This window comes from Nannospalax galili, unplaced genomic scaffold (genome assembly GCF_000622305.1).
Source record: "Nannospalax galili isolate Female #2095 unplaced genomic scaffold, S.galili_v1.0 scaffold754, whole genome shotgun sequence".
In the NCBI taxonomy this organism is placed as follows: domain Eukaryota; kingdom Metazoa; phylum Chordata; class Mammalia; order Rodentia; family Spalacidae; genus Nannospalax; species Nannospalax galili.
Window position 1 is genome coordinate 145,758 of NW_008334195.1, and position 27,250 is coordinate 173,007.

The 27,250-nt window shown below is 36.3% G+C and overlaps 1 protein-coding gene across 4 annotated transcripts in view; it reads right to left on the bottom strand.

Moving 5' to 3' along the window:
• Nova1 (NOVA alternative splicing regulator 1) overlaps positions 1-27,250 on the bottom strand; it is a 145,184-nt gene that overhangs the window by 6,054 nt on the left and 111,880 nt on the right. For 2 of the 4 annotated variants that reach the window (XM_029561712.1, XM_008829301.3), the window contains 3 exons: positions 18,900-19,066; positions 11,509-11,580; positions 1-433 (listed from right to left, as the gene is read on the bottom strand). The exon at positions 1-433 is cut by the window's left edge. In XM_029561712.1, the coding sequence (XP_029417572.1) occupies positions 1-433; positions 11,509-11,580; positions 18,900-18,980 (586 nt within the window). In that variant the 5' untranslated portion in view covers positions 18,981-19,066. The remainder of the gene's footprint in view (positions 434-11,508; positions 11,581-18,899; positions 19,067-27,250) is intronic. The other 2 variants (XM_029561713.1, XM_008829304.3) reach the window with 1 other exon arrangement.

Below are 27,250 nucleotides of genomic sequence, written 5' to 3' on the forward strand. Positions count from 1 at the left end.
CAGAGGTGATGGCCACCAGGTCGTTGCCCGTGAAGCCCGATAAGACTGCTGGAAAGGCGGCCACGCCGGCAAGGTTAGCGTGTCCTAAGAGCCCTGCGGCGGCTGCAGCAGTCGGTAACACTTCAGCAGTGTTCGCATAAGGAGATCCGGTCGGATTGGAATTTGCCACTGGACCTGTCACATTGGCATAGCTGATATTGAGACAGCTGCCACTCTGCGGATCCTCTTGTATCTTCTGGATGATAAGTTCAACAGCTTTGCGGTTCTGTTCGGGCTCTCCACTCACAGTCACAACCCTCTCTTGCAAGTTGATCCCATCGGGTTTCTGGGAAAGCTGCACCCACGCCCCTGACTGCTCCATGACAGCCTTGACAGTAGCACCTCCCTTCCCTATTATGAGACCTGCTGTGCTGTTGGGAACTATAATCTTTACCTGTAATTAAAAAAAATACGTATGAATAATACTTCTGTTTTGTGCATAGACATCATATTACTTTGCTATCCTACAAAAAGTACAATAAATTAATAATTCGTTTAAGCATAATTTATTAAAGATAGAAATACCACAACTTTAAAGTGACTTCTCTCATATTTTTATCAAATTACTTTGCACAGTGAGAATTTTCAAAGGAAAAAGCAATTCAAGCAAAATCACCTAACAGAAGAAGTTCCTGGGATTTCTGCGTTCTGCAATACAGTGGGTGAGAAACCAGCGTGTCGGGAAAGGGACTGAGAACTAGACAGCAGCGTTTTTACGGCTCAGACATCGTAACGCTGCTGCCTCTGCCTCATCTGCTCCGGCTTTAAAGAAACCCTTTGCTCCAGGACAAACACGCAGGGCAGAATTATGAGAGCAAAGTTAATGAAGTCAGCAGTAGAGGAGTCCTCGCTTAAACCCTGTCAAAACATTAATTTCATGTTCCTTACTACCTAGTAATTTGGGGGTTATTCGCAAATATCTTGCTTGTTTTACAGGTATTTTTAGACATGAAGGTCAATCAAATAGTATTTTATTTTACAACTGAATGGACATACAGTCATTTAACTTTATAAAAATTAAGTGATTTATCAGCAATTATTTTAAATGCTTCGTAAGTTAAGGGTATTTGAAAATTAGATTACCTATATATTCTGATGAAGCTATTCTGCTTTAGAAGACACAGCTATATTTAAAAAACAGCGCTTGATACCTTATTATCAAGAGATGATGAACAATCACTGCAGTCACATGAATATTTACAACAACCCAATGGAGCCATTTTGTTAATTTATTTCAGCGTGCCCAGCTACAGACACCAGTGCATTCTGATTTATTTCATCTCAATAAAATATTGCTCAAGTGTATAATGGGGGAATGTCATTTTCTATAAACCCTACAATGAAAAGATAGATATTAACATTTAGGATTATACTTGTACATACATGGGTGTGTATGTTCCCTTGTGATGGCTAATCCCTGTGAGTGTCATCACTGACAGGCCACTGAAATAAGAGATTTATGGGCTGCACACATTAAAATGGGCATGCTAAAATAACTTCCTAACTTGTGAAAAGAAGTTCCGCTTTGTTAGATGAAATGGCCTATATTTCATTTGCTAATTTCCAGCAAGTACCAATAATGCTATATTGAAAACACAGATTTGGATAAGAATATTCTAAAGCAAACTCAGTAAGGCTGTTTTGGCCAATTCTGTTCTCTTCTGTTCTGGAAAGTGGGAAGCAGCGATGTGTAGAACTCCATGTTCTCCAGTGGGCCCTTCACCGGTATGTGTATGCAGTACACACATTCTGACACACATTATTGATTTTCTTTCCACACACTAAATTTACCATCATGAATGGAAGATTTTGCCTCATTCTAGTTTGTTTACTCATTTTATGAAAAATTCTAAGTTTTGAATTAAAAAATGTAAAGACATAAACACTTTTTAGGAATGTCAAATACATTGAAATCTGTTGAGTGAATTTAGTTTTAAGGACAATGAGATAAATATTTTTAACATTTTTAAATTTTAGAACAGATATTTTTATAGAAAATTATTTGTCTTTAAAGCATTATAATTAAGTTAAAACATGACTCCATTTTACCCTATTGTAAAGATGAATTAGAACCAACCTAAAGCTTTATCACACAGATGGAGATGCTGTGCTGAGCATACTTGCTTTTAAAGACTTAGTTTCTGAATGTTAAATATGATATTTTATGAATAAATTTCAAACTCGGAATACTTCTGTAATGGAACATTACTGAAAACATTTGTAAACTGGCCAACGTGGTGCTCTGACAGAAGTTTTATGAAGAACGAGACATCGTCAGCCAGGCTTTCCCAGCACTCCCTCCACTGTCCTGTCCCACTGTCCTCCTAGCTAAAGGGCAGTGTAGTGCCACAGGCAACTCTACAATTGGCCCTTGGCAGACAGAGTCTCACTTGGGCTCCGTGAGAAAAATCTGCTCTATATCTTTCACTAACTGCCCCTAACTGGATTCTGTACTGAATTATCCATATTCCTATGCAAACAAGCACATTTCTCCAGACTACACCCCAACTTTTCCTCCACATTTCATCTTCTCTGAATTGTCTCATCTTAGTACCCTCATCTCTGAAGAGGATAAATCTCATACTAAATCCAATTTTTGGCTGTGAATTTCTGAATATATTCATATTAGTTGTTTTCCTGTGTCATCTGGCTGACTGAGAGGTTAGAAGGTTAGCAGTCTTCCTACAGTGACTTTCCCCTCAAAATGTATTTTCAACTGCTGAAATGTCATAAGCAGGTTAGCTGTGACATATCTGTGACGATCAAACGCCATGCCCTAAAACCACAGAAGTCATAGCATATATCTGCACTTCTTACTATGTTATTTATTTTAAGCAGGTGTCACCACCACAGGTACACCTCTCTTTTGCAAAATGGTATCTCCCAGCAAGAACTGTAGAGATGGGCAGCAGGCCCCCATCTTAGTTGGAGAATTATTGGCAGCTGATTCCTGCTAGGTGAGGAAGACTGATCTTGAAGGGAGGGACTCTAGCTAGGCTGCCTAGGCCCCACTGGATGACCTTGCACTGAGGGACGTCTGCGGACACTAGCTTGTCATTGCACCCCTTTTCTCCAGTTCATGTTGTCTTGCTATGATGGAGAGAGGCAGGCAGTGAACCCCTTTTTATCACTCTGGAAGATGAAAGAAAGTGAGAGATATTCTTCATAGAATTGCTATAAAAAATAATTTTAATAAACTTGTTCTTTTACTTAATATTATTTCACTTTGTTCCTGAAGCATGACTCTACTTTTTTTTAAAAATGTGTGAATGCTGCATATTTTAAAGTTGCATCGCATTATGGCTTAGGGAGGAGGAAAATAATAGGAAACCAGTCTATGTTTCTAGGCGACAACGCCAAGCTACACCTATTACACTGTGATGACAAACACTCTGGACACAGTTACACCAGAGAGAAAGCCAATGACAGGGAGAGCAAGAAGACCGTAAACCACACACTGTGGCAACGCCAAGCATTTACCTCAAGTAAAAATAATGTAGACTATTGTCTTAATGCTTAAAAACAGATTTTTCTAAACTGAGGTTAAATTTATGGAAGCGTTAACTATCATTAATCATGAATCAAAGTATCACAAAGATCTCTTTCTAGTGCCTATGTACTCTCTCAGTACACATATGCTTTTTTAGTACAGGTATCTGTTTTACTGCATATATACTAAGACATAAGTTCAAGGCACTGGAGAGTTGGCTCAGCAGTTGAGAGCACTGACTGCTCTTGCGGAGGCACTGAGCTCAGTTCCCATCACCCACATGGTGGCTAATCACCAATCCTTCACTCCAGTTCCCAGGGAAGTGGCACTCTCTTCTGGCCTCTGTGGACACTGTACACATATGTGGTGCACATACATGCATGCAGAACACTCATAAACATAAAAATGAATAAAATTTAAACAAAATTATGATTAACAGTTTTAAATTCTGAATAGTGAAACAGTGTATTTGAAATATTTACATTTTATATGAAAACTAAAGCTTTCGCTGTAATATTTTAATTGAACTTAATATTCAATTTAAAAAGTGAAAAATGAAAATAGCAGTGAATGAAATCAAGGGCTGGGTTCAGTGATATAGATAGTGGGGACACAGGAGGAGAGATATGGATAGAAGGAAACTTGATTTGGACATTTTCAGCTTGAAATACCTATCAGACACTAAATGAAAATGTCCACTAGATGAATGGTTATGGGAGTTAAAACAGAAATAATACTTCAAGCTACATGACATCACTGAAATGAGGTTAGTATGAACACACTGGTTAAACGATGCTTGTTAGAGTATTAAGAGGGGGAAAAACAGTTGACTTCCAAAATGATGGAAGATACTGGAATAACAAAATAACCACTATGACTATACACTATGGATACACGCATGGAAGCGTGTGCACACACACAGTTCACTAACAACTCAGGTGCAGCCAGCGAAGCATGCAGAGGAGGCACCGACTTAACCAAGTCCCAAGTTTCTGGCAAGAGTAGTGCAAAATAATCTTAAAAACTACTAATGTAATTTGCATATGAAGATCTCCAAGATGAGATCTTCTGACCGTATTTGACAACAGTCAGGTTTGCTCATGCAACCTCGGAGAGGAAAAACATCCTTTGAACGACAAGTCTTTCTACTTTAACTTGTATTAATTAGCAATCCTTCTCACTCCTAAAACTAGTATCTACACTCAAACTTATGTATGAATTAAAACTACTCAAATATCTATGTACAATCTTACCCATCCAGGAGCTATTAACTTGGAACCTCCTTAGATAATTCTGGTATGAACCCAGGCCAAAAACTTTTGAAATATTATGAAGATGAAGAAAAAATGTTACACTATTGTACAACTACTTAACTTACTATAATTTAAAATATGAAACTATGTGTGTCCCTCTGGGCTCAAGGTCTCTCCTCAGGGACACTTCTTGACAGCTAAGAGGCACATATAATATTAAATATCCCCCTTGAGAAACTGCTAATTCTCCACTTTAACACATCGTGTGTATCAGAATACAGTCTATGTTTTTCATTCTGTCTTGAGTTTTTGGCTAACTTTCAAAAGGACAGGTACAAGAATCAGAGGTTAGTAACTCTCATATTTCTGCTATCGCCATGATGCATATAAATATGGAACAAGGCAGATGTCATCTGACCATCAAAAATAGGGTCGTATTTTTCTCAGTAACTTAATTTTGTTTAGTTGATACACAAAAGTTATTGTGGGACAGTTTACATAGATCTTACCCATTAGTTTTATTGGCTCCTCATATAACACTCTGCAAAACTAGAAGTTGTTCAAGTACTTTAACTTTTAATGGTCAAGTTCTTTTCCAATTGTTGCTAATATAAGTAATATTACAATACATACTCCTACATCCATCTATCTATCTCTCGATCTACTATCTATCTATCTATCTATCTATCTATCTATCTATCTATCTATCTACCTATCATCTATCATCTATCATCTATCATCTATCTATCTATCTATCTATCTCTCTATCATCTATCTTATCATCTATCATCCATCATCTATACCTATCAATCTATCATCTCTATCATCTATCTATAGCTATCAATCATCTGTCTATCAATCAATCTATCTATCTATCATCTATCTATATCTATCAATCATCTATCAATCTATCATCCATCCATCTATCTATCTATCTATCTATCTATCTGTCTGTCTGTCTGTCTGTCTGTCTGTCTGTCTGTCTTCTATCTATCTATCTATCTATCTATCTATCTATCATCTATCTATGTATCTGTCATCTATCATCTATCTATGGATGGGAAAAGTTCCTTTTACGGACTCTGAACACCGAGTGCAGCACTTCCCTTACCCACAGTGGGTGAGGATGCTTATTTCTGTATCCTTGCTGCAATTTTGATTTCTAAACACAGACATATTAATTCTTGAATATGACATATGTATATCATACATATTTACATAAAATTTTGTTGATCTGGTAAGAAACAAATATAACTAACCTTGTGATAGTGATACCTTTCCTGATGCTGTGACATTGGAATATGTTTTTGTGTCTTTACTACGCATTTCTGTTCTCATCTACAAATCATCTTTCTAAAAATGTCACTCATTTTTTCTATCGGATTTTTTTCACAGGTTTACTTTTCAGGTAGTAGTGGTGCCACAATGAGTAAAAGCCTGGTAAACACTATACTCTTTAAGCTTAATTAAAGTCTTTATTCAATAAACGTATTTCATCTATTTGGTTTATTCTTTCAGAGACAATTCCTGTGCAGTTTCATTCTGTCTAATGTTGGTAACTCACATGTACTTACCCAGAATCTACTACATTCTAGGTTCTGTTTCAGAGACATCAGAGAATAAAACAGAGAAAGGCCTTACCATCATACAACTTAATTTTCTAAAGGAGTAATGAGACACACAGTACACAATAGCTATGCTGCTAAGAAAGTGCACAGTACTCCTAAGCCAGCAGAACAACACAGTGCAGCATGGGAAACAGAGTTAGACGTGATGGGTGAGAGGGAAGCAGCAGAAGACTGAGCAGAGCAGAGGGTGGGTTCAGAACAGCCTCGAAGGAGTTGGGAAGGTTCCAACTAAACAGATCTTGGAAAGGAGAATTTCTCATGTGCAGAGCAAAGACAGAGCTAAACAATGACAAAAGGGTTTGCCTCGCTGATGCAAGGGATGCCAGGCACATCAGTCAGTGTGGCTGGTGGGACTGGGTGCGGAGGTGGGTGGTCAGAAAGAAGCCACGTGGCCAGGACAAGACCTTACACACTGTAATGCCATTCTGAACATACTGGCTTTCACTGCACGAAACTTTTTAAAACACTTCAGGTGTAAGCAAAGGAATAAAAATGTGACAACTTTAAAAGAAGATGGTTTTGGTAGTTTTTGAATTTGGTGAACTTAAGATATCAATTAGATGTGTAAATGAAATGCTGAGCAGGCATGTCCACATTGTCTGGAGTTTCACCAGGAAGGGGAGCTCAAGGTAACTGTGACATGAAGCTTAAATTTTAGAAGTATGTTGGGAAATACAATTTAAAATTATGAACATTAAAAGTAGGTACATGAACAATCACAAAGGTTCCACAAGTTCGTGGCTGCTGCGGCTTGGGAGAGTTTCCTTTTCTAGAGCGAAGATGCCCTTGGCTTCTTGGTGGAGTGCTGGAGGAAAAAGCCTGGCTAAAGCAGACTTAGGAACAGAAGGAAAAAACCGGGAAAACAGAAGAGAGACGGTATGTTTTTGAGCTTTGCTATTAAAGACTCAAAGGGGCTCAGTCTGTGGCAGGAGAGAGAGGACAGTGCTCAGTCTTTTAGATGGGAGATGTCAGAGACATGGGAGCAGGTAGGGGAGAAGAGAGGGCACGGGATGGGATGAGCATGTTCCCGACAACATTCCATATGCATAGAAAGTTGTCAAGCATTAAACTGAAAAATCAAAAGAAGACAGGAGGGCACATATTTGCATGCTGACTAAAATGTAAGAAATTGACAAACACAAGACAATAGTCGTAGAAAGGACATTACTGAGCAAAAGGAAGAAGGACAAGCTCATGGTATAAGTGAAAGGGCTGGTTTCCGAGGAGGAGGAAAAACCCCCATGGAAATAAGTGAAGAGGTAACCACGTGGGTGCATGTGCTGGTTCATCGAGCACGGCTGCTGTCATTTGTGGGCGCTGTCTCTTGACTGATTCACTATTTTCAGTGAAGTAAATGTAAAGTTATTAGTTGGGAAGGAGCAAAAGCTGCAGAAGGGCAGGGGCAGGGACAGTCCACAGCCCGCACCCCTTATCTGCACCCCGTCCTGGTACAGCTTGGCTAACCCTCTCCTCTAATACTTCTGGGGCATGACTTGTTTCTAAGTGACAGAGCATGTGCTGAGATCATCACTTTTTTAAAGTTATGTTGCATGGCAAAGGAGGCGAGAAAGCCACACGAGATGAATTTCAGTATCAAAGATTCAATTTTGTTTAGCACACAACGGAAATTCACTTGCCAGCCTTAGCGGAAGCAAACAGCAAGCTGTAGCTGGCCTATAGAATACAGGGCCACCTCTAGCCAACAGCCAGCAAGAGTCCCCAGTCCTCAGCCAGATGGACTGAGAACTCTAACAGCCTGGGGAAAGCAGCAGTCCCTCGGGCTGAACCCAGAGGTAGAAACTGCCAGGCCAGCAGACGCTCTGAGCTCAGCTCTGTGAGGCCAAGGACAGGGGCTCCACCTGCCAGACACAGACCTTAAAGCGACAGAAAATAGATGTAGAGCTGAAAAGAGAACTTTTGAAATGGAGAATGAGAATGGGTGTTTGTTTCGTTCTTGTTTCATAGAACTGGGTCAATTTGAGACCCGTGACTATGAATTGACTATTGCCAGTCAGTTTCAGCTTTATTAACCTATAACCATTAAAAAGGTATTACATATGAATTATCTATTTTCATGCATTATATACAATTTGTAAGTGCCCTACATAACTTCAATGTTGTTAGTCAAAACTCTGTAAAACACATTCTGAAATCTGAGAAAAATTCACGAGCACTAACGATCAGGAATTTAAAGTCAACACTGGGATTTAATTTTTGGCACCAATGGCTGATTCATAAAACCATTTATAAAATCATGAAGAATGACTGAATAAGTTAGCATCAATTTGGAATTGATAAATGCTACAGATTCTGCTGATTTTTTTAAAAACGTTTAACCATGCCAAGTCTGTTTGCTTTATATTTGTTTTCTTTACTTGAAAACTCCATATTTAAAATGTTCCAAGCATTCATCTTAAAATATGAAACACATGCAAGAGAAAGTTGTAGCACTATTAACCCTACCAACTTCTTCCCAATAGAGAAATTATAGCATTTCATACTAAACAAGAAATAATGAGTCCTCCCACTCAACAGTAATTATAGAACTAAACTGAAGAAGATAAACCTTGCTTATAGAAACACAGTAGTGTTGAAAAGGTGGTCAGTACTAATATTAGACTATTGCTAACTCAAACATTTTAATATTAGCTCTTTGACATAACCAAGCAGAATATGACTTGAGGAAACATGTTATGAAGCCTGAAGGAAAAAAAATTCAAGCGCTGAACACGTAATCATTTTATAATGCAGAATTTTGGAATGATGGATTTGCAGATCAAACATATCCTCTGAATTACTGCTCTTGTTTTCAATTTAGGTTTTTCCAGTGTACATTAGTGACACAAACTATCAACCACAACTCGCAACTTGATCAAAATTCATTTAGCTAATTGATAAAAGAAAAAAAACCCCCACCAAATGACAGTTACCTGACTGTACTCTATTATGCTTACAGCAGTTCACCTAGAAGAAGTATTTTTTTCCAGCCAGATCTTACAGCAGTGGTTATCCTGTTATCTGTAACACATGGCAGTTACTTCCCATCTAAAACAGAAACTCCTCTCTTTCTCCATCTCTGCCAGTTATAAGACCAGAGGAACATTTGCTAGTAGCTGGGTAAATATAAACTAAATTTAAACCAGCTATAAAAGTTACTATGATTAAAAACTCTCTAAAGTTTAAGATTACATTAAACTTATGTTTTACTAACTAAGCTATGCTTAAAGATGTAAATCAGTAAATTAATTATGACTATTCTCAAGAAAATACTGACAGCTCTGTAATTCAAAATGTGAGGAACAACAAATGCAAAACTGATTTGCCTCTATCACATCACTAGACGCTACTGCCAAGGAGTGCAGGGGATAGCTACAAATCGCCAGTAACATAAAGGTTATTGATAACTACAATTCTTTCAATAGATCAAGGGTTTTGCTCTGTTTTTCTTTTAACTGTTGCTTTATGTTATTCATCAGATATGCTTCTTTGTGTACAATCGGAAAAAAAGTATAAGTAACAAATGTAGTTGAGTCCAGTAGACAGAACATGAAAATCACAATGACTTATTTCAAATCAGAAAACACTAGATTTGGCGGAAGTGAATGCAGTAAGAACCTAGGAAGGTAAAAATATAGTATTACTTAAGCAGGGAGACACAGCTGACATTTTAAGAAACCATTTTATAAAAACCTACATTCATATTAAAAAAATACAAATCTATTTCCAGAAACAAAATTAGCAAAATGTCTTTTTTCTGAGCATCTTACTTTGAGGAAACCTTGGGCCTGGCTTGTGTCGTGAGCATCTGCTATGCTTTGGTTTGGAAACCAAATACTAATGAAGTACAAAGGAGACTTTGAAAATAGAGGGCTGGCCATTTTCTCGGTGGTTCTCTGTACCAGGGAGTTAAAGCTCATGTAACAGAAGCTAAAGCCTGGAGACCACGGACTGCGTGCTTTCCCAGCTACGTTTCCTTCAAAGAGAAGTGCAGGGGGGTCAATCACTATTCATGTCCACGAACTGTTTGGGGGATAAAATGTAAACACTGTGAAGTTCTTCTGGTTGAAGGGAGCATCTCTTCAAAAATGAAATCAAACTCCTATAGTAGACGATCCTAAAGTTTATTGGGTTTAAGTCGTTTTATTTTTCCTAAAGTTGTAAAATAATTAGAACCAATAAATGATCAAAATAATACAAATGGCCTTAAATTAGAGAATATGCAAAAGCTACATACAAAATATGTAGGAAATACAGTTCAAAGTCAACACCTTGTTAGCCAACTGATAAAAAATATGCTAAGAGATTGCTGTTAATATTTGAATAATCCCAGGAAGCCTTGTTTTAGTAAAAATAAGAAGTGAAAATAATAAAAGAAAAATACTTCTCATCTAAATGAAACTCAACTCACACAAAATGAAAATGTGTTTAAGCATTTTAATAAATATATTCAACACATACATTTTTGGTGACCTACAAATTCTTAGTACTAAAACAATCATCAAACCAAGCTAATAAAATAGAGTTCTAGTGCAAACTTTGCCACTCTTAGAATGAACATGAGTAAGAATCTTGAAGATTAAGGAAACACCACGTCTTCAGCTGCTAAGCAGTACTGAAGAGCCACAGCCACCAATGTTAGGCTGAAGGTGTTTATCATCAGTATTGTTCTCATAGTAAGCCTGGTCTCAAAAAGCAAATACAATTATATTCACTTTCAAAGGCATATTTTTAATGCTCAGTTTCTAATGCATTTTTGAACCTATGTGATATGCTTAACTTATAGGAAGATACATTAAAAAAGATTAAAATACAAACTCAGTAAGTATTCCTTGGGGCTTTGTAAAATAATCACAATTTTAAGGGAAAAGTCCAGAATTCTAATTAAGCCTACCACCTGAATATATTTTCTATTAAATGAAGTTAAAAATGCAGGCAGATTTAAAAGGATGATGGCTAACTGTTCGCTAGGTCACTTGGAATCTGACTGTGGTGCACATATGTGAATGAACGAGTAAACCCCTAACCCACCATTCTCTGTGTCTCCGCAGGCAGGCAATCATCGTGGGAGTGTGGTGTAGATGAGAGGGTGATACCATACCTGGTTGGCTCTGGAGGTGGTCATGGGATCAGATGGAGAGGACTTGGTGGTAGTTGGGGAAGATGACAATGTCTGGGAACAAAGCAGGTCAGGAGCAAATCAACCTTTATAAGCCTTAAACTGATCAGTAAACAAAACAAAACAAAATAAAATGTAATATAACGAGAACAAAATCTTATGAACAAAGTTTTCTCCTATCCATTTGAATTTAATGGAATTCAAGATCAACTGAGTAACTAATATATGTAAATATGCATGCATAAGCATGTAAAAATAAATCCATGACTTGAAATCATGATGGTGACTGATAGCAACTCCCATGAGCACTCATACCCTGACCATATTCATGAATAGTAGTCTCGTTTCTTTCCCTTTGATTTTCTTTTGGGAAAAGAGATGTCAAAGAAAATTCAAGAAATTCGATGAGTAAAATTGAAGAGTCACTTTCCTATCGATGAATACAGTCAGAGTCGGAAGAAGTGGTGAGATGAAGTTTACTTTGGCATAAAAGTTCCACCTACTTAATATGTTGACCATCACCAGCAAGCTGATTCCACATCAACTTAGGGATCCAAACATAAAAGCAATTTAATTTGCAGTTCTAAGTTCTTAATATCACAATATCTTCTAAAATATTAACTTTAACAAACTTAGAGACCGTCTGAAAATGTAAACATTAACCTCATATTAATAAACAGTTACTGACAGCATTCTAAGAGCTACCAAAATATTTTTATCATTTATGGTAAATGTTACATTTAAAATAAACAGAGGGCCTAATATATTGTATCATCATCAGCCTGTGTTCAAAATAACACAGGATATTATGAAATGCATTTACTGGTCCATTTCTAAACACATATATGTGCTACATACAGATGTGTTATATGAAACCACATATACTTATTAAGCCATTCAACCTGTATATTTAAAAAAAAACCTTTCATGTCTAATAAGACAACCTGAAAGTTCAGAGTTTATTTTTTTAAGCTTTTAAAATTTTTGGATTTATTTTTATTTTAATATGCATCATTATTCTATGTAAGTGCACCTGTGTTGTACAATGCCCACAGAAGCCAGAAGAGGGAGTCAAATTTCCTGGAACTAGAGTTAAGGAGGGTGCTGAGAACTGAGCTTGGGTCCTCTGCAAAAGCAGTCAGTTCTCTTAACCACTGTGCCATCTCTCAATCTCCAGAACTGATTTTTAAGTGTCATACTTCACTTAGCAATCTAAAATTGGCTGAGTAGCCTTCTTTAAAGACAGTATTTCTTAATGGGCAAAATGGGATAGTTTTCTATGGTTTGGACACAATTCTACAATGATTCCTAGGATTTAACTTGATACAGGTCTATTACAACTACGCAGATAGAAAGCGTTACCATGAAGGTTTGGCAGTGTGAGGGAGAGAGAGACGTGCTTTGGTCTTGCATTTGAATTTAAGGTGTCAGAATTTCTAATATGGATAGAATAGAGCAATTAAGAATAAAGGTAATAATAAATTCAAAGTCTCCGATTAACTCACTGACTTCTAGTGAAAAAGTATAATAGCCTTGCTTCTAAAGGCAGATTATGCTTCATAGACTTTTTCCCTTAAAATTTTCCTGATTCTTCTTCGTTAAAACCTAAAATAACTGAAGGAGAAAAAGATCTAATGGGGGGAGGGGTCAAACCAATATTTTTTTTTCAACATACACACGCAGAGACACACACACTAAAAAGAAAACAAAAACAAAAACAAAACAGCAAAGGTAAGTAGGTAGAGGTTAAAGCCTTGTAACAATTTAAAAAGTTTCATACCGTTTATTTTCAGTTTTGTCTCTTTATAATTAATTGTTGCCATTCCTCTAGTGAGACAGTATTTGCATTATGAAAAATCACCCTGACATTTCTTACATGTACTGACATGGGGAGGCATGCCACCACACACTACATGAATCACAGAGTAAAGCCTCCATTTTCTCAACCCAGCTTAACTGGTAGGAAACACAGCATTCTGAGAGTAGTCCACACACGTCTAAATCTGTTTTGGACTACTCTCAGATTAACACTAAAGTTTACAGATTCTAATGAAATCTTAAGTTCATTATGTACATAAGCACAGATTCTGCATGTCTTTGTCCACCAAGGGGAAATGAACTTGAAGTACTACAGGTATTCTACAACACCCATCTTGTTCTTGATACAGACCCTCGATGATATACTTGAATTTTCAAAGAAACAGATGTAAAAAGTAGCAACATAAAGTGGCTCAGAATTTGCAATATCGTAGATTAAGATGACTTGTCAAATTTTTATTATTCTTCACGATTTTCATGTATCTATTAATAACTGATATAATTCACAGTCATCAAAATTGTCCTTAATGATTCAGGTGCTTTTATTTTCTTCCATGAATAAAACAAATGATTTTAAACCTACGACGTGTATTAATGTGCTCTAAATAACAGGTTTTTGTTATTAAGCATGATGATTGGCTACCGTTACTTTTTAATAGTTTGAATAAATAAGTGAAAATTATGCAAGTTTGTGCTTTAAAGAATGAGCTTGCTGAAATATTACAGAAAATTGGTTTTTTGTTAAAAGTCTAAAATACTAATGAAGGATGTGACAGGTTTTGTAGTATTATTAACACAGATATTTCTAAGCATAAGTGTGCCCTAGCTTTATCTATTTATAATATCAAAGAATAAAGATATTTCAGGCAGATTTCATTTCAGCTAATTTTTCAAATTCTAAAAGGAAAATTGTCCTAATAAAAAGATCAATATGAATATACTCCTACAATGTTTTTAATTTAAAACTTTCTATTAATCAGACTAATGGAACAGTTGGGGATAACTGTTCTCAAATACACAGATAAATGGAAAGAAAATCATATGAAATATTTCAACGTATAAGTGTACAACGCTTATTTAATGTTTTGTAGGCAAAGTATTTAAATTGATTTACTGTGCAGTTATTAAAATACAGTAATTCTGAAGTGCCAAATATAGTTTTGATATCTATCAAGAAGATATAGTTAACTGAATAGCCATACAACATCTATGAAGATGAATTTGTAATATATATTAATAAAGCTTATATTCTTACTTTCAAATAATGAATATGAAAGGTATAGTAATTTTAGTACCATTTCTCCTTTCATATGGAAATACATACCTTTTATCTATATAACTTGAATGGTTAATTAACTTTAGATACTGAAGTCCGAATTACTTATGAGAAAAAATGAAATATTTTAATAATGTAACATAGTGGACTTCTTTCAAATATAAAGTAGCTTTTAAAATACCAAGATTTTAACACTAGCCATTGTTTACATGAAGATATAACTATGCTTTGGGGAAATATTAATGTAAAAGTTATACCAAATTAATCATGAATTCTTGTTAAAATGTGTTTTTTTTTTTCTGGAACCAGAAAATATTACCATAAATACACACTTTGATAAATATAACTGTTCTTCAGGCAAGTCTCCAACAATATATAACTAAGAAATTCTAATAATTACGGGTAAAGAAAGAAAAGCAATGGACAACAAATCTCAACTGTTTTCAACTTAGAATGTTTTCAATTAGGAAGGAGGTCTATCACCCAGCTGCAGAACATTATTCCACGCATCACCTGTCAACCTGTTTAAAGGTTCTATTAAATAAGCCTTCAGAAAAAGTGCTTATTTAAATACTTAAATGCTACGTATCACTTTTAGCTTATCATTCTTGATAAACATCCTAGCCTTTCGCTGTTAGAACTAGTTTATTATTAGACCACTGATATTTATTTCCCTACCAATAGCTGTGCCAGAACATACCCTCAAAATGTGGGACTTTTTAGTACAAAACGGGCAAAATGCAGAGAATCCTTTACTTTTTCATAGTCTTTCAGAGGAATTAAAAGCTCTTTAGACAACACGAAGAGGAATGTTGTAGTCTGTGGGATGCACTAGGTCACACACACAAGCTCTTGCATATCTGGCCCCGCCTTATTTACCTAACATTAACTGTCTACATTTTAGCACTGATATTCTTCTTTGTCCAGAGTATCCTGGAACTATATTCAAGGATACGAAAGTCCTCTTTTCAAAGCCATTTTGTCTCACTTTTCTAAACAAGCCTTTTTATTGCCTAATTAGTCTTTCCTGAGAATTTATCAAACATTTTCTATGCTGTACCTTTAGAATATAAATATGGTTTCATATTGCTTTAGGTTGAGTACTGATACCTGAACAAAAACTAGTATTAAGGGCCAGGGCTGTAAGTTGGTATATTTTGCAGTTAAGTGGGCATTTTAATGACTGTATGGCTGAGCGAGTGAATAATGAACAGAAACTTGACAAGTGCTATTTCTGCCAGCTCAGGAGGGAGGGAAAACCCTTGACAGAGAGTTGGATTTTTTTGATATTTTTAAATAAGAAAATTCTTCAGATTCCCCAGCTACCTCTTGCCTAGTGAAGATTTGCTTTAAAACAGTATAGAATTAAGAACTGGATACTCTACAACATTTATTATATGAAGTTGGATCTAAGGCTGTGAAACTAGAGCTCATCACTCTAGTACAGGAAAGAGTTTTGCAATGAGTTGAGTCTACACTTGCGTAAGAAGCTGCCCTTGTATGAGGGTGGTGGTCACTGGTGGGTTCACTTGGATAGAGTATTAGGATTACAAAGTTTACTCAGGTACCAACTGTATCTCAGAACACATTTCAGGACATAACAGTTTATTACAAGAGCACAACAGATGATGTTAAGTCATCACTTTCAAAATTTTACTTGTTTTCAACTATATTTGACTTATTATAAGTCCAAACTATAAATTATAGTTTTTAGTAAGCAAAAACTTAAAGTTGTCAATCAAAAACATAGGCCAGCCTAGCAACTGAAACCTTAGTAAAATTCAGTTTCACATTGCATATGAATCTATTTATATGGAGAAGTTAGATTTTTCTTTTTGATTTAGAATTTAACTCTTTTATTCTTTAACCTTATCTAGAAGAAAATTTCTAATTAGTTCTTTAAAATAAATTAATTTTTAAATGTAAATGTCATTTATTAAGACAGATTCTCACTTAGGAAGAAGGCTTAAGATTCTACACATTAAAATTTCAAGCATCTAAACATCAAGCAAACCATTTTGACCTAGCCTATGACCATGATTTATTGTACAAATATTTATTTTATACTGTACAGCTGGCATCATTCCTACAGATAAAATCATAGTCATTTAAGTTTAGATACTTGACAACTACTTTGGTGGTGCTTTGGTTAAAAAATATTATATTGGTGAACTGGACACCTAAAAAGTTAATGAGTTCCAAATTTGAGCATAAAAAATGTTGACCTAGAACACGCTAGAAATTTGCTCCTCCTCTAGATTTTTAAGCAGCTTCTTTTAGTTTTGGCGTTATAAAAGACAGTTTTTGTTACGTATACTGCCTTAGAATACAGGGGTCTTTTGGCATGCCCATTTAAATGATGCACTGATTTATGTATATGCCTACATGAAAATATAAAATGTTTAACAATAGTTTTAATTCCATGACTATCAAAACTTGTAAGCGAATGTTAAGATACAAAACTAGATCAATCCACATTAAGTTTTAACACCTATCTTGAGCATAATCAACATTTGAGCAAGGCAAATAAAAAAAAAAGACTTTAAACTCTGGTAGCCTTCAACCATCTACACAGGCCCTATATAACTCTTACATCGCTGTAGATAATACTAGATTTTAATTGTTTTAATGATTTAAGATTATCCAGACACTAAGCATTGGATTGTACTAAGCATTCTTTATATAAAAATGATAAAGGGTAACTCACATTGTTGGCCTGGACATAGTGACAGTGATCTCATACTAAAGTATATTTTAAGTTTCACGTGTGTTCACTCCTGCCCCTCGATGTTTCATCACTCTCACAGACTTTACAAAGGAAAAGGGAAAAGTAGCAGGCTGCGTTAAGGCAGGAGGCCAAGAGATCTCTGGTGAATTCTTAATCGCAGATGATTTAACCCCCAAGTCTGTGCCTAGGCAAGTCACTTGCCAAGTCTGGATAAAGTCCTAGTATGACTTTCAAGTTAACAATATTAGGCTATTCTTTGTATTCATCTAGCACTGCTAAAATAAATACCTAGAACTACTAAACGACTATGAAGAATTTTTGAAAGTGTACTAGTAGTTACAGCTTTGAAATGGGTATATGCTGCCATGTACCTATAAAAAGGCACTTCCTTACGGTTATGAAGTGTACAAAAATTGAACCATTTGACATTCACCAAGACTCATGTGAGTAGTTTTTATCTGGAGTAAGAGCTATCGACTCATGATTTAAATAAAAAATATTTTAAAGAGGTTATTAAAATGTAATAGAATATTAGTCTATAATTGAGCACCTATTATTTATTAATTTTAAATTGATATGGTTAGTATTATATTTACATATCAATAAAAGTATGATAGATTCGTTAAGCTGGTTAATAAAATTTTTTCAATTCAGAAACATGAAATTAATAAAACTTTGAGCTACATTTCAAATTTATTACAATGATATAAGTTTTCTATGAATTAATGAATAATAATACATTTATTCTAAAAGCACAATCTGCTGAGAGTTAATTAAGTCACAAATTAAGAGGCTAATTATAAAAGGGAAAAGGGAAGACAAATAATTATGAACATAAGTATCAAACAAATGTGTAAGTTTAAAATGCTTATGGCAGAAGAATTCACGTTATTTAACATTAGTGATATCATTTTCCTCTACACCATCTCGAGCAATACTAAACCTTAAAAATTCACATTGGTTTTGTCAAGTAAAATTTTCTTTACAGAAAATCCCATACAACATGGTATTTTATGACACATATATAAGCACTAAACAAGTGATACAAAACATAATAGCTGGTTTATAACCAAAGACTAGACACTAGGCATACACATTTACTGATACATATATGCTGATAAATGCTGAACACAAGTTGACAGAACAGGAGTTCACAGGCAACAACTACTGAGGCTACAAACGTAGCTGAGTCGGTACTGGAAATGTTGAGGGTCTAAGTGTCATTTCCATTCTTTATTCTTTGAGAAATGATGTAATTCTAAGCAGAACAGATTCCTACAAACTGATAAAATTTCAGTCTCTATATTTGAAAAGAGAAATCATAAAGAGTCACATAAGTGCCTCTTAGTTTAGCAGTAATAGATATATAATTCAATCAGCCAACAGATGAATTTGCCAATCAAAGGATCTAATAGTCTTTAAAGAGTAAATGGCCACTGGTCTGGTTTAGATAAGCTTAAAATATTTACATGCTAAGAGTTACTGGCTTCCTCTGTAAAGAACTCACACTGCACTGGCTATCTCTCTTTGATATCCCAACTAAACACTCACTTGTTTGATGCGATCAGGGTTAACGGTGGTCTGAGGTTGTAGGATGCTGACTGTTTCTGTCTTGGCCACATTTTGGGGCATTTCTCGAATTTTTTCTGCAATGAATCCATGGACTGCATTTAGTGCTTCAACTGTCCCCTGGATCAAGCACACTCTCTCAGTAGTACCTGCAGAGAGAAGACGTGACTTCAGAAATATTCATTTCCATATTACATTGGAAAATTATGAAAAAGATAGCATGTCAATAAAATAATGTAAAATACACAGCTCTAAATTTCTAATGTTGAATTAAACTAAATGTAATCAATTTATGTATGTTCATTTTGTTTTGTTGAGACAAGTTCTCCCTGTAGCCCCAGCTGGCCTGGAACCTGCTACGTAGACCAGGCTGGCCTTGAATTCACAGAGGTATTTCCATTTTGTTAATACCACTTTGTAATTCATTTGTCTCCTATAGTGTCAAAACCAGCATTCATATTACAGCAGAACCGAGAGCTGGAAACCAGAGCATCTCACCCATTTGCTGAAATAATCATTTATTCAGTACTCACAAAAGGACAGAATTAGACACTGGTAACACACAGGCATTCTCTGTAGCCAGCTTTCGAAGAGCTTAGTTTTTATGGACAAATCAATACTACTTTTATTGTTGACATATGTTTATTTTTTATTTTATGAATATGAGTGTTTTGACTACATGTATGTAAGTGCACCCATACCTGCACAGGACAGAAAAGGGAGTTGGATTCCCTCGAATTGGAGTTATGAACGGTAGTTAGCCACCACGTGGGTGCTGGGAACCAAACCCAGGTCCTCTGCAAGAGCAGTCAGTGCTTTTACCCCTGAGCCATTTCTCCAGTTCTTGCTGGCATTATTTTAAATAAGCCACAGAGTACCAAAGATAAATAAATAGCATTTATATTGTCTCTGATATAGCCAGGAATTTTACAGATATGCCATAGGTGATGAGAACACATGATTTGTTTTTCATGCTACTCTGAAGCTACCTGTGGCAGCCTGATAGTCAAAAATAACCATAGTTTCAATGTTCCAAACCAGTACATGTACTCGCAGCTCTAAGGACTTTTCTATTATTATAAAGAATTCTAAAGGTGAAAAAAATGGTATTTTAAAGTTTGTGGAAAATTAGTCTGAACATTTTCAATTACAAACTGCAGGTCCTACTGGTATTACAAAATTCAAGGCACTCTGCAAACTGTTAAAATATAGTTCTAAGGGAAAAATGATAAAATCACTAATGTTTGAAAAAGAGTCATGAGTCCAGCCTGGTCTGTATAGTGGGCTCCAAGCCAGCCTGATGCCAGTGTGTCCCTGTCTCAAATAAAAAAAAATTCTGAAGAGTTACTGGTACTTAAATACTGTGATGTGGAAACCATTTGTCATTCCTCGGACAATAGACTTGGATCACAGGAGTCAGACAGTAATAAAATTGTAGAGATACATCTACATTACAGTTTCATATTTTAATCAATGAAAATTTGAGGTTGTGAAAAATCTACATTTCCTCAATTGCACAAAAATTTAAAGCAAGTATGGGTGGAACGTAATGTGTTTTGCAGATTTCATTTTTCCTATTTCTCTTCATCAGTGTCCCTTGTCCTTCTCTGTCCTGATGCATCTTTGTGGTATTTGGGTAAAATCATCTAGTTTATAGGACTGCTCAGAGGACATCCTACAGGATTGTATTAACTGCCCAACAAATGACTAGAAAGGACAGGAACTGATCCTTGCGGTTAATGCAAAACGTTATTAAGGTTCACAGATGACACAAAACATGGATCAGATTATGTGTGCTCAGAGACACCACAGAGGGTCCCAGGGAGGCCAGAGCAGCGCCTCAGAAGGCAGCCTGGCACCAGGGGATGAAGCATCATTGTTGTTAGAATTCTGATTTGACATCACACATCTGACCACACTGAACACACTGTTCTTTAGACTGTGTCAACTAACAGAAAGTAAATGGAAATCACTGATCCATAACGAAATATGATCGTCTAAAACCAGCTTTACACAACAGCATGTATGACAATTTAAGGATAGTGCTTAGGGTCATGGTTGCAATATACACACTCCGGGCATTGATAAAATTACCGACTTTCCATTACAACTACTCAAAACAGGGCAAGCCTAAGAGGAGACTGTGTGTGCCGCACTAGGAAGCCCTGGGTCCTTAGCGAGAATGCTGCCATATTCTTCCACATGATCTAATGGTCTTTCACTCAGGTAACACAAAATCATAATTTTTAGGAGTCACAAAAAGGAACACTGTCAAAGTATATGACCAAACTGTGTAACACAAATGAGCCTATATATCACAAAAGTTGCTGGGTTTTGTCACTTTACAGGCTTTTAGACTCCATTAGTGTCTAAACTAAACTGCCAGTTATTTATCATTCTATTTGTTTAATGATAGCATGTACTACTCTTAGCAGCAGACTAGTAAGAAAGCTAAGAATTCACCACAGGAATATGCACACACGCTCCACATAATCCAAAACGCAGGTGTGGAGGCCACCACTCTACTGTGGAAGACGGCTGTAATTCACTGCACAAAGTGACAGACTCACAGTGCCCTTCAGCATCCTTTCTTATCCTTCCCTATAACATCTCTTCCCCTCTTTCCCTTGTCCAAACAGTCCTCCTTCAATTTTCATGTTACATATACTGAGAACAATTACAAAATATGTATGAGTATAAAAAAAGGATCATTGCTGAACACCAAGAGTGACATTTGAAATGACTTTAAAGTTTTGATTTCACAGGCAGTATCTAATCCTAAAAGGTACAGTTCTAAAATAAGGTATAATTATCAAGCATATTTTGCAGCAGTATCCTCACAGAAACTTGATAAAGTAGGTTCTCTCTGCTACTGTAATTTTGGATAAGGCCCTTAAACTTAAACAGCTCCTGGGCCTCCATCACTTGTGCACTGGGATCTAGCCCTTTTTCCTTTAAGTATTCCTCCTCTTGGGAGGCAGAGGCAGGCGGATCTCTGTGAGTTCAAGGCCAGCCTGGTCTACACAGTGAGTTCCAGGACAGCTGGGGCTACAGGGAGACCCTGTCTCAAAAAGACCACAAAAAAATAAAAAAATAAAAATACAGTTCTTGGGTTGGAGAGGTGGCTCAGCCGTTAAGAACACTGGCTGCTCTTGCAGAAGACCCAGGTTCGAATCCCAGCACCCACATGGCAGCTAACAATTGTTCGAAACTCCAGTTCCAGGGGATCCAACAGTCTCTTCTGTCCTCTGTAGGCACTGCACAACACGGGTGCACTTACACCCATGCAGGCAATACACGCATATACATATAAAATAAAAATAATAAATAAATTAAATTAAAACACAGTTCTCTGGTATCCATTTTTCTTTTGGTTTAGATCATGTACAACAACAGAAAACATGTTAGACACTTCAATGGCTAAATAAATTGACAGAATCGGAACATTACTTTTCTGTGAATCTAATGAATTAACTAATTTAGGAAAAGATTACAAATGAATGGGTGGGGAAAAAACAAAACAAAACAAAACACTGGTGAAAGGTTAATGGGAGAGTTTCCATGGAAACATCAGTGAGTCCCCGCCTGACTTTAGGTTTCAACACCAGCATGACAATACTCCAAAACCACACACAGATGTGGTGCAGGGTGGAGCACCATTGTATGAAGCGTGCGTCCCAGAGTAGCTGAGCCTAACCCTCACTAAACAGCATAACAAGGAAACAGAAACAGTGTTCAGCAGGGAAGAAAATCTCACCAAGAATGTAAAATACATTTACAGACAAGTGAATCAGTTTCATTAGTAAATGAAGGGCTACTTTCTACACACACAAAGAAAGACTTGAAGAGGTATTATGGTCAAATATAAATTAGAATTTGACGGGATGCAAATTTAAATAACTTATTTGAAAAATAATTGAAAGTAAGATAAAAATATGCATTATATAGCGTCAAATAGTTACTTTTTAATTTGAATAGTTGTGTAACAGAATCAGACTAGATACAGCTCACTCCCTTAACAGTGAGCATTCTTGAATGACTTATATATACTCAACCTCCTTAACACCTTATCTTAAATCTCCTCACGCCCCCTGCCCCCTCCCTCGGATTGTACTTTTCCTACAATTCAGGACAACCACAGCCGAGCAAACCCACTCCTCACGTCTTCAATGCAGCCTGTCCTATCGCCAACACTTGACACAGGTGACTAACCTGTTTTAGAAACATGCAATTTGACCCCCCTAGGTTCTGTATTTACCTGACTTAATCATCATTTGATAACACTGACTCCCTACTAAGCAAGTACCAGACTGGAAGCTGAGGGTAGTGATGGCCAGACACTCTCCCCCATGGCATTCACAGGGAATGCACACACAGAACAAGCAAAATGGAGTGAAACTTGAAAGTTAGTAAATGCTATAAAAAATATTTGGGGGCAGAAATAGGCTGAGAAAAAAGTATAAAAAGACTCTGCTATGTTTATCATTGTATTTCTGTAACTCAAGACATGCATGGCGTACAGCAGAGGTTCCATAATTATTATTGGTTTTTTTTTTTTTTTTTTGGTCTTTTTGAGACAGGGTCCCCCTGTAGCCCCAGCTGTCCTGGAACTCATTATGTAGACCAGGCTGGCCTTGAACTCACAGAGATCTGCCTGCCTCTGCCTCCTGAGTGCTGGGATTAGAGGCGTGCACCACCACGCCTGGCAACAAATTATTTTTTAAAGAAATGAGTAACCTGAGTTTGAATTTCTTAGCTCTACTTTGAAAGCATACATACTTGATTTCTATGGCTTTCTGTTAATCTAAAACTTATACAGCCAATCAGCCTTTTTGGATTTATAAGTTTAGTCCATGCATGTGAAAGTAAATGTATCTGGGGAAATGATTCTTAAAAAGATGGTGTTAAAATTGTCTTTATGTATAGGTGACCCTGTCAGACCAAAAAAAAAAAAAAGGCATTTAGTAAAAATGCAGGCAAAGGTATGATAGGATATAATGAACAGTTTAACATTGTCACATTCCCAAAGTTAAAAAAAAGATCAAGGTCAGTGAGCTGGCTCAGCAGGGAAAGGCACTAGTCACACAAGCCTGACCATCTGTATTAGATCCTTGGAATCCACAAAAGGTGGAGGGAGAGAACCAACTCTACGAAGTTGTCCTCAGTCCTCCACTTCTGCGCTGTGGCATGTACGCTACCCTACGTATACTACCGATAAATAGGGGAAAAAAATAACAGAGCAACTCGAAGTTCATAATCTCCCTAGCAGAGTAAGGTTAGGAAAAAAACAGTGATACTTTTGTGCTGTAATTTCAATCAAAACTCATCAGCGAAGCTTCCTTATACAACAAAGTGTGATACGCACAGAGGTCCACAACTGGCTAAGTTAGGACTCCTACATTAAACTTCACTCCCAACGGCTCAGAGACCACTGAGGAAGAGGAGGAGGAAAGATTGTTAGGAGCTGGTTAGTACATGAACATAAACAGAGGCTTTCAGGCAACCAGGAACTTGCTCATATGAACTTGCAACAATGGTGACAGTGTGCACAAGGCCCATGCCGCCTCAATCCGACAAAAACACAGCACAGAATGTGGGAAATGGATAGCAGCCCCCAACCCTAGCCGAAAAACTACTGGTAACTGATTACTGCTGGGTGAGGGAGTGCAGATCTTCTTTAAGGGAGAGACTCTAGACAGGCTGACCAGACTCAAGTAGGTAAACTTGCACCGAGGGACATTGTATACATTGACTGGATAGGATTTAACATATATATTGAATGCATAAAATCCAGTGGGGGTGGGGGAGGCAGATGGGGAAGGAGGTCTAAATATGATTAAGATCTAGTATATGAAATTCACAAAAACTCAGTAAAAATATTTTGGAAAACCTTTGTAGACACTGGAGACCTAATTCAAATCAGAATGAGGGTATTCTAGATTGAATGCATAACTATTTAATCCATCTTCGTCCAATGGACAGCTACAGTGAAAAATGAAGCAACAATTTGTTTGGATGTGAGAAAAATTCCTTAGTTTGTACTTCACAGTCTATAGTTCCCCAAACCTAAACTCTAAACTACTTCAAACCCAGAAGTTTTTAAGTGCAGAAAAGATATTTAAAACATTCTGAATTTAGAGTTTTCAAATAAGGAATTGTGGAATTAGGAATGTTCAGTCGTCAAAACCTATGCAAATATTGGCCATCTGAAAATCCCTAGAGCTGAAATTCTTCTGGTCTGTCTACATAAGATATTTAGATTAGAGTCTAGATAAAGGACATTCAATTTGTGGTCCTATTGAGGTTATAACTAAGTATCTTATGAGCACACAGATTACAATTCTTAAGGAAATACTAGTGTTATGCAGTAGCAATAAGTGTGATGTATGAATCAAAGTAATGCATCTCTAATAAAACAGCAATTCAAAAAACCTAGAATATTCACTAATAACTTCTGTAGCAATTATATTTATGGTTTCAGAAAGAACATCAGGATAGATAAGTTTTGTAGTAAAGCTGATAGATGATGAGAGGTTACACAAATTCTGGGTAAGCAAAATTCTGAACTGATGGGGTTTATTAAAAAAATTAGTTTCAACTAATTCACAAAATTCCTCTCAATACATATCATATGCTTTCAAATGCATTTAACATTTCTTCGATATTTAAAATCATTTATACTTAGGCAATCATAAAGTTGCAACTTCAAATTTCTTTAGGCATGTGTTCATCCTGTATGTACCTATTCATCCTTTGTTTACATGTTCATCTTGTGTGTACGTGTTCTTCCTGTATATACATGTTCATCCTGTGTCTACGTGTCTATCCTGTGCGTATGTGTTCATCCTGTATCTATGTGGTATGTGTTCATCTGTGTCTATGTGCTCACCCGGTGGCATGTGTTCATCCGTGTCTATGTGCTCACCCAGTGGCATGTGTTCATCCTGTGTCTACATGTTCATCCTGCATGTGTTCATCCCATGTTTACCTGTTCATCCTGTGTACAACTGTTCCTCCTGTGCATACCCATTCATCCTGTCCATATCTGTTCAACCATATACTAACTATGCTTTAGGAGGTAATCTGTTCCAGTTTTATAGTCTTTCCTCAAGCTATTTGACCTTGCTTTTTCTTGGAACATCTGATTATAACAGGATCTGCTGTAACTCTGCTTTTCACTGGTTTAATATTAAGTAATCAAAAATCTGAAAACATATAAAATAATAATAGATTCCTAGTCACAGCTAACCACAGCAATAACTAACTGGTCTTGGTGAAATCTGTTCTGTTTCATCATACGTCTTTATTTATGGATTGGGGGATCAGGGTCAACACATGAAATATTACTGTAATGCTTTCTTTTTAAAGGTTTATGTAGGTATGTAAGCATATTAATTTTAAAAATAAATCAGAAAGGATCTTTTTCATGAATAGAGTAAGTTATATCTAATTGTCTACAGTTTACAACAATGACAAGAGAGTCAACTCTATTTTAGAGTTAAAGAAATAGCACAGAACTGAACTCATTAGCTTTTCATTAGTTAACAATGAAAAGTGGAGAGAGCATTAATTATTATTGAGAACTAGTATTTTCAGGCTTACTCTGTCAGGATAGACAGTCAGTGTAAGATACAAATTGCTAAAGATACTAGACTGACAACAAGACAAAGGCAAAGTTAACAGACTGAGTATTAAAGAGAGCTCACCGTGACTCCGTTTCTACACACTGCCTTTCAGTAACTCACATTTCCTTAATGTGTTACCCACAGCATTTATTCCAACTAATCTTTTAATTTATTTATTGCTTTTAAGAAGACCACCAATGGAACTGGAGAGATGGCTCAGCAGTTAAGACACTGACTGCTCTTGCAGAAGACTGGGGTTCAATTCCTAGCACCTATATGGTGGCTAACAATCGTCTGCAACTCCATTTCCAGGGGATCTGATGCCCTCTTCTGACCTCTGCACAACACGGGTGCACTTACATACATGCAGGAAATACACTTATACACATAAAATTAAAAAAAATATTTAAAAAGATCACCAAAGGCCACATTCAGGTACCTCAGAAAAAGACACATTTAGGAATAGCTACGGTTTGTCACGTGCAACAACAGAGTAGGTCACACTATTGCAGGACATTTATTTTTACACATGAAACTATTCACAGACCTTCTGACATTCATTATGTACATTATCTTACAATTTCTTTTATTTTCCAGGTTCCCCTACTTGTAGGAATATCTAAAGAAAAACTTTATGCAACTTTAAAATTTGCAACTCTGAATGATTACATTTCCTTACATTTAAAATACATTTTATAATTTATATAA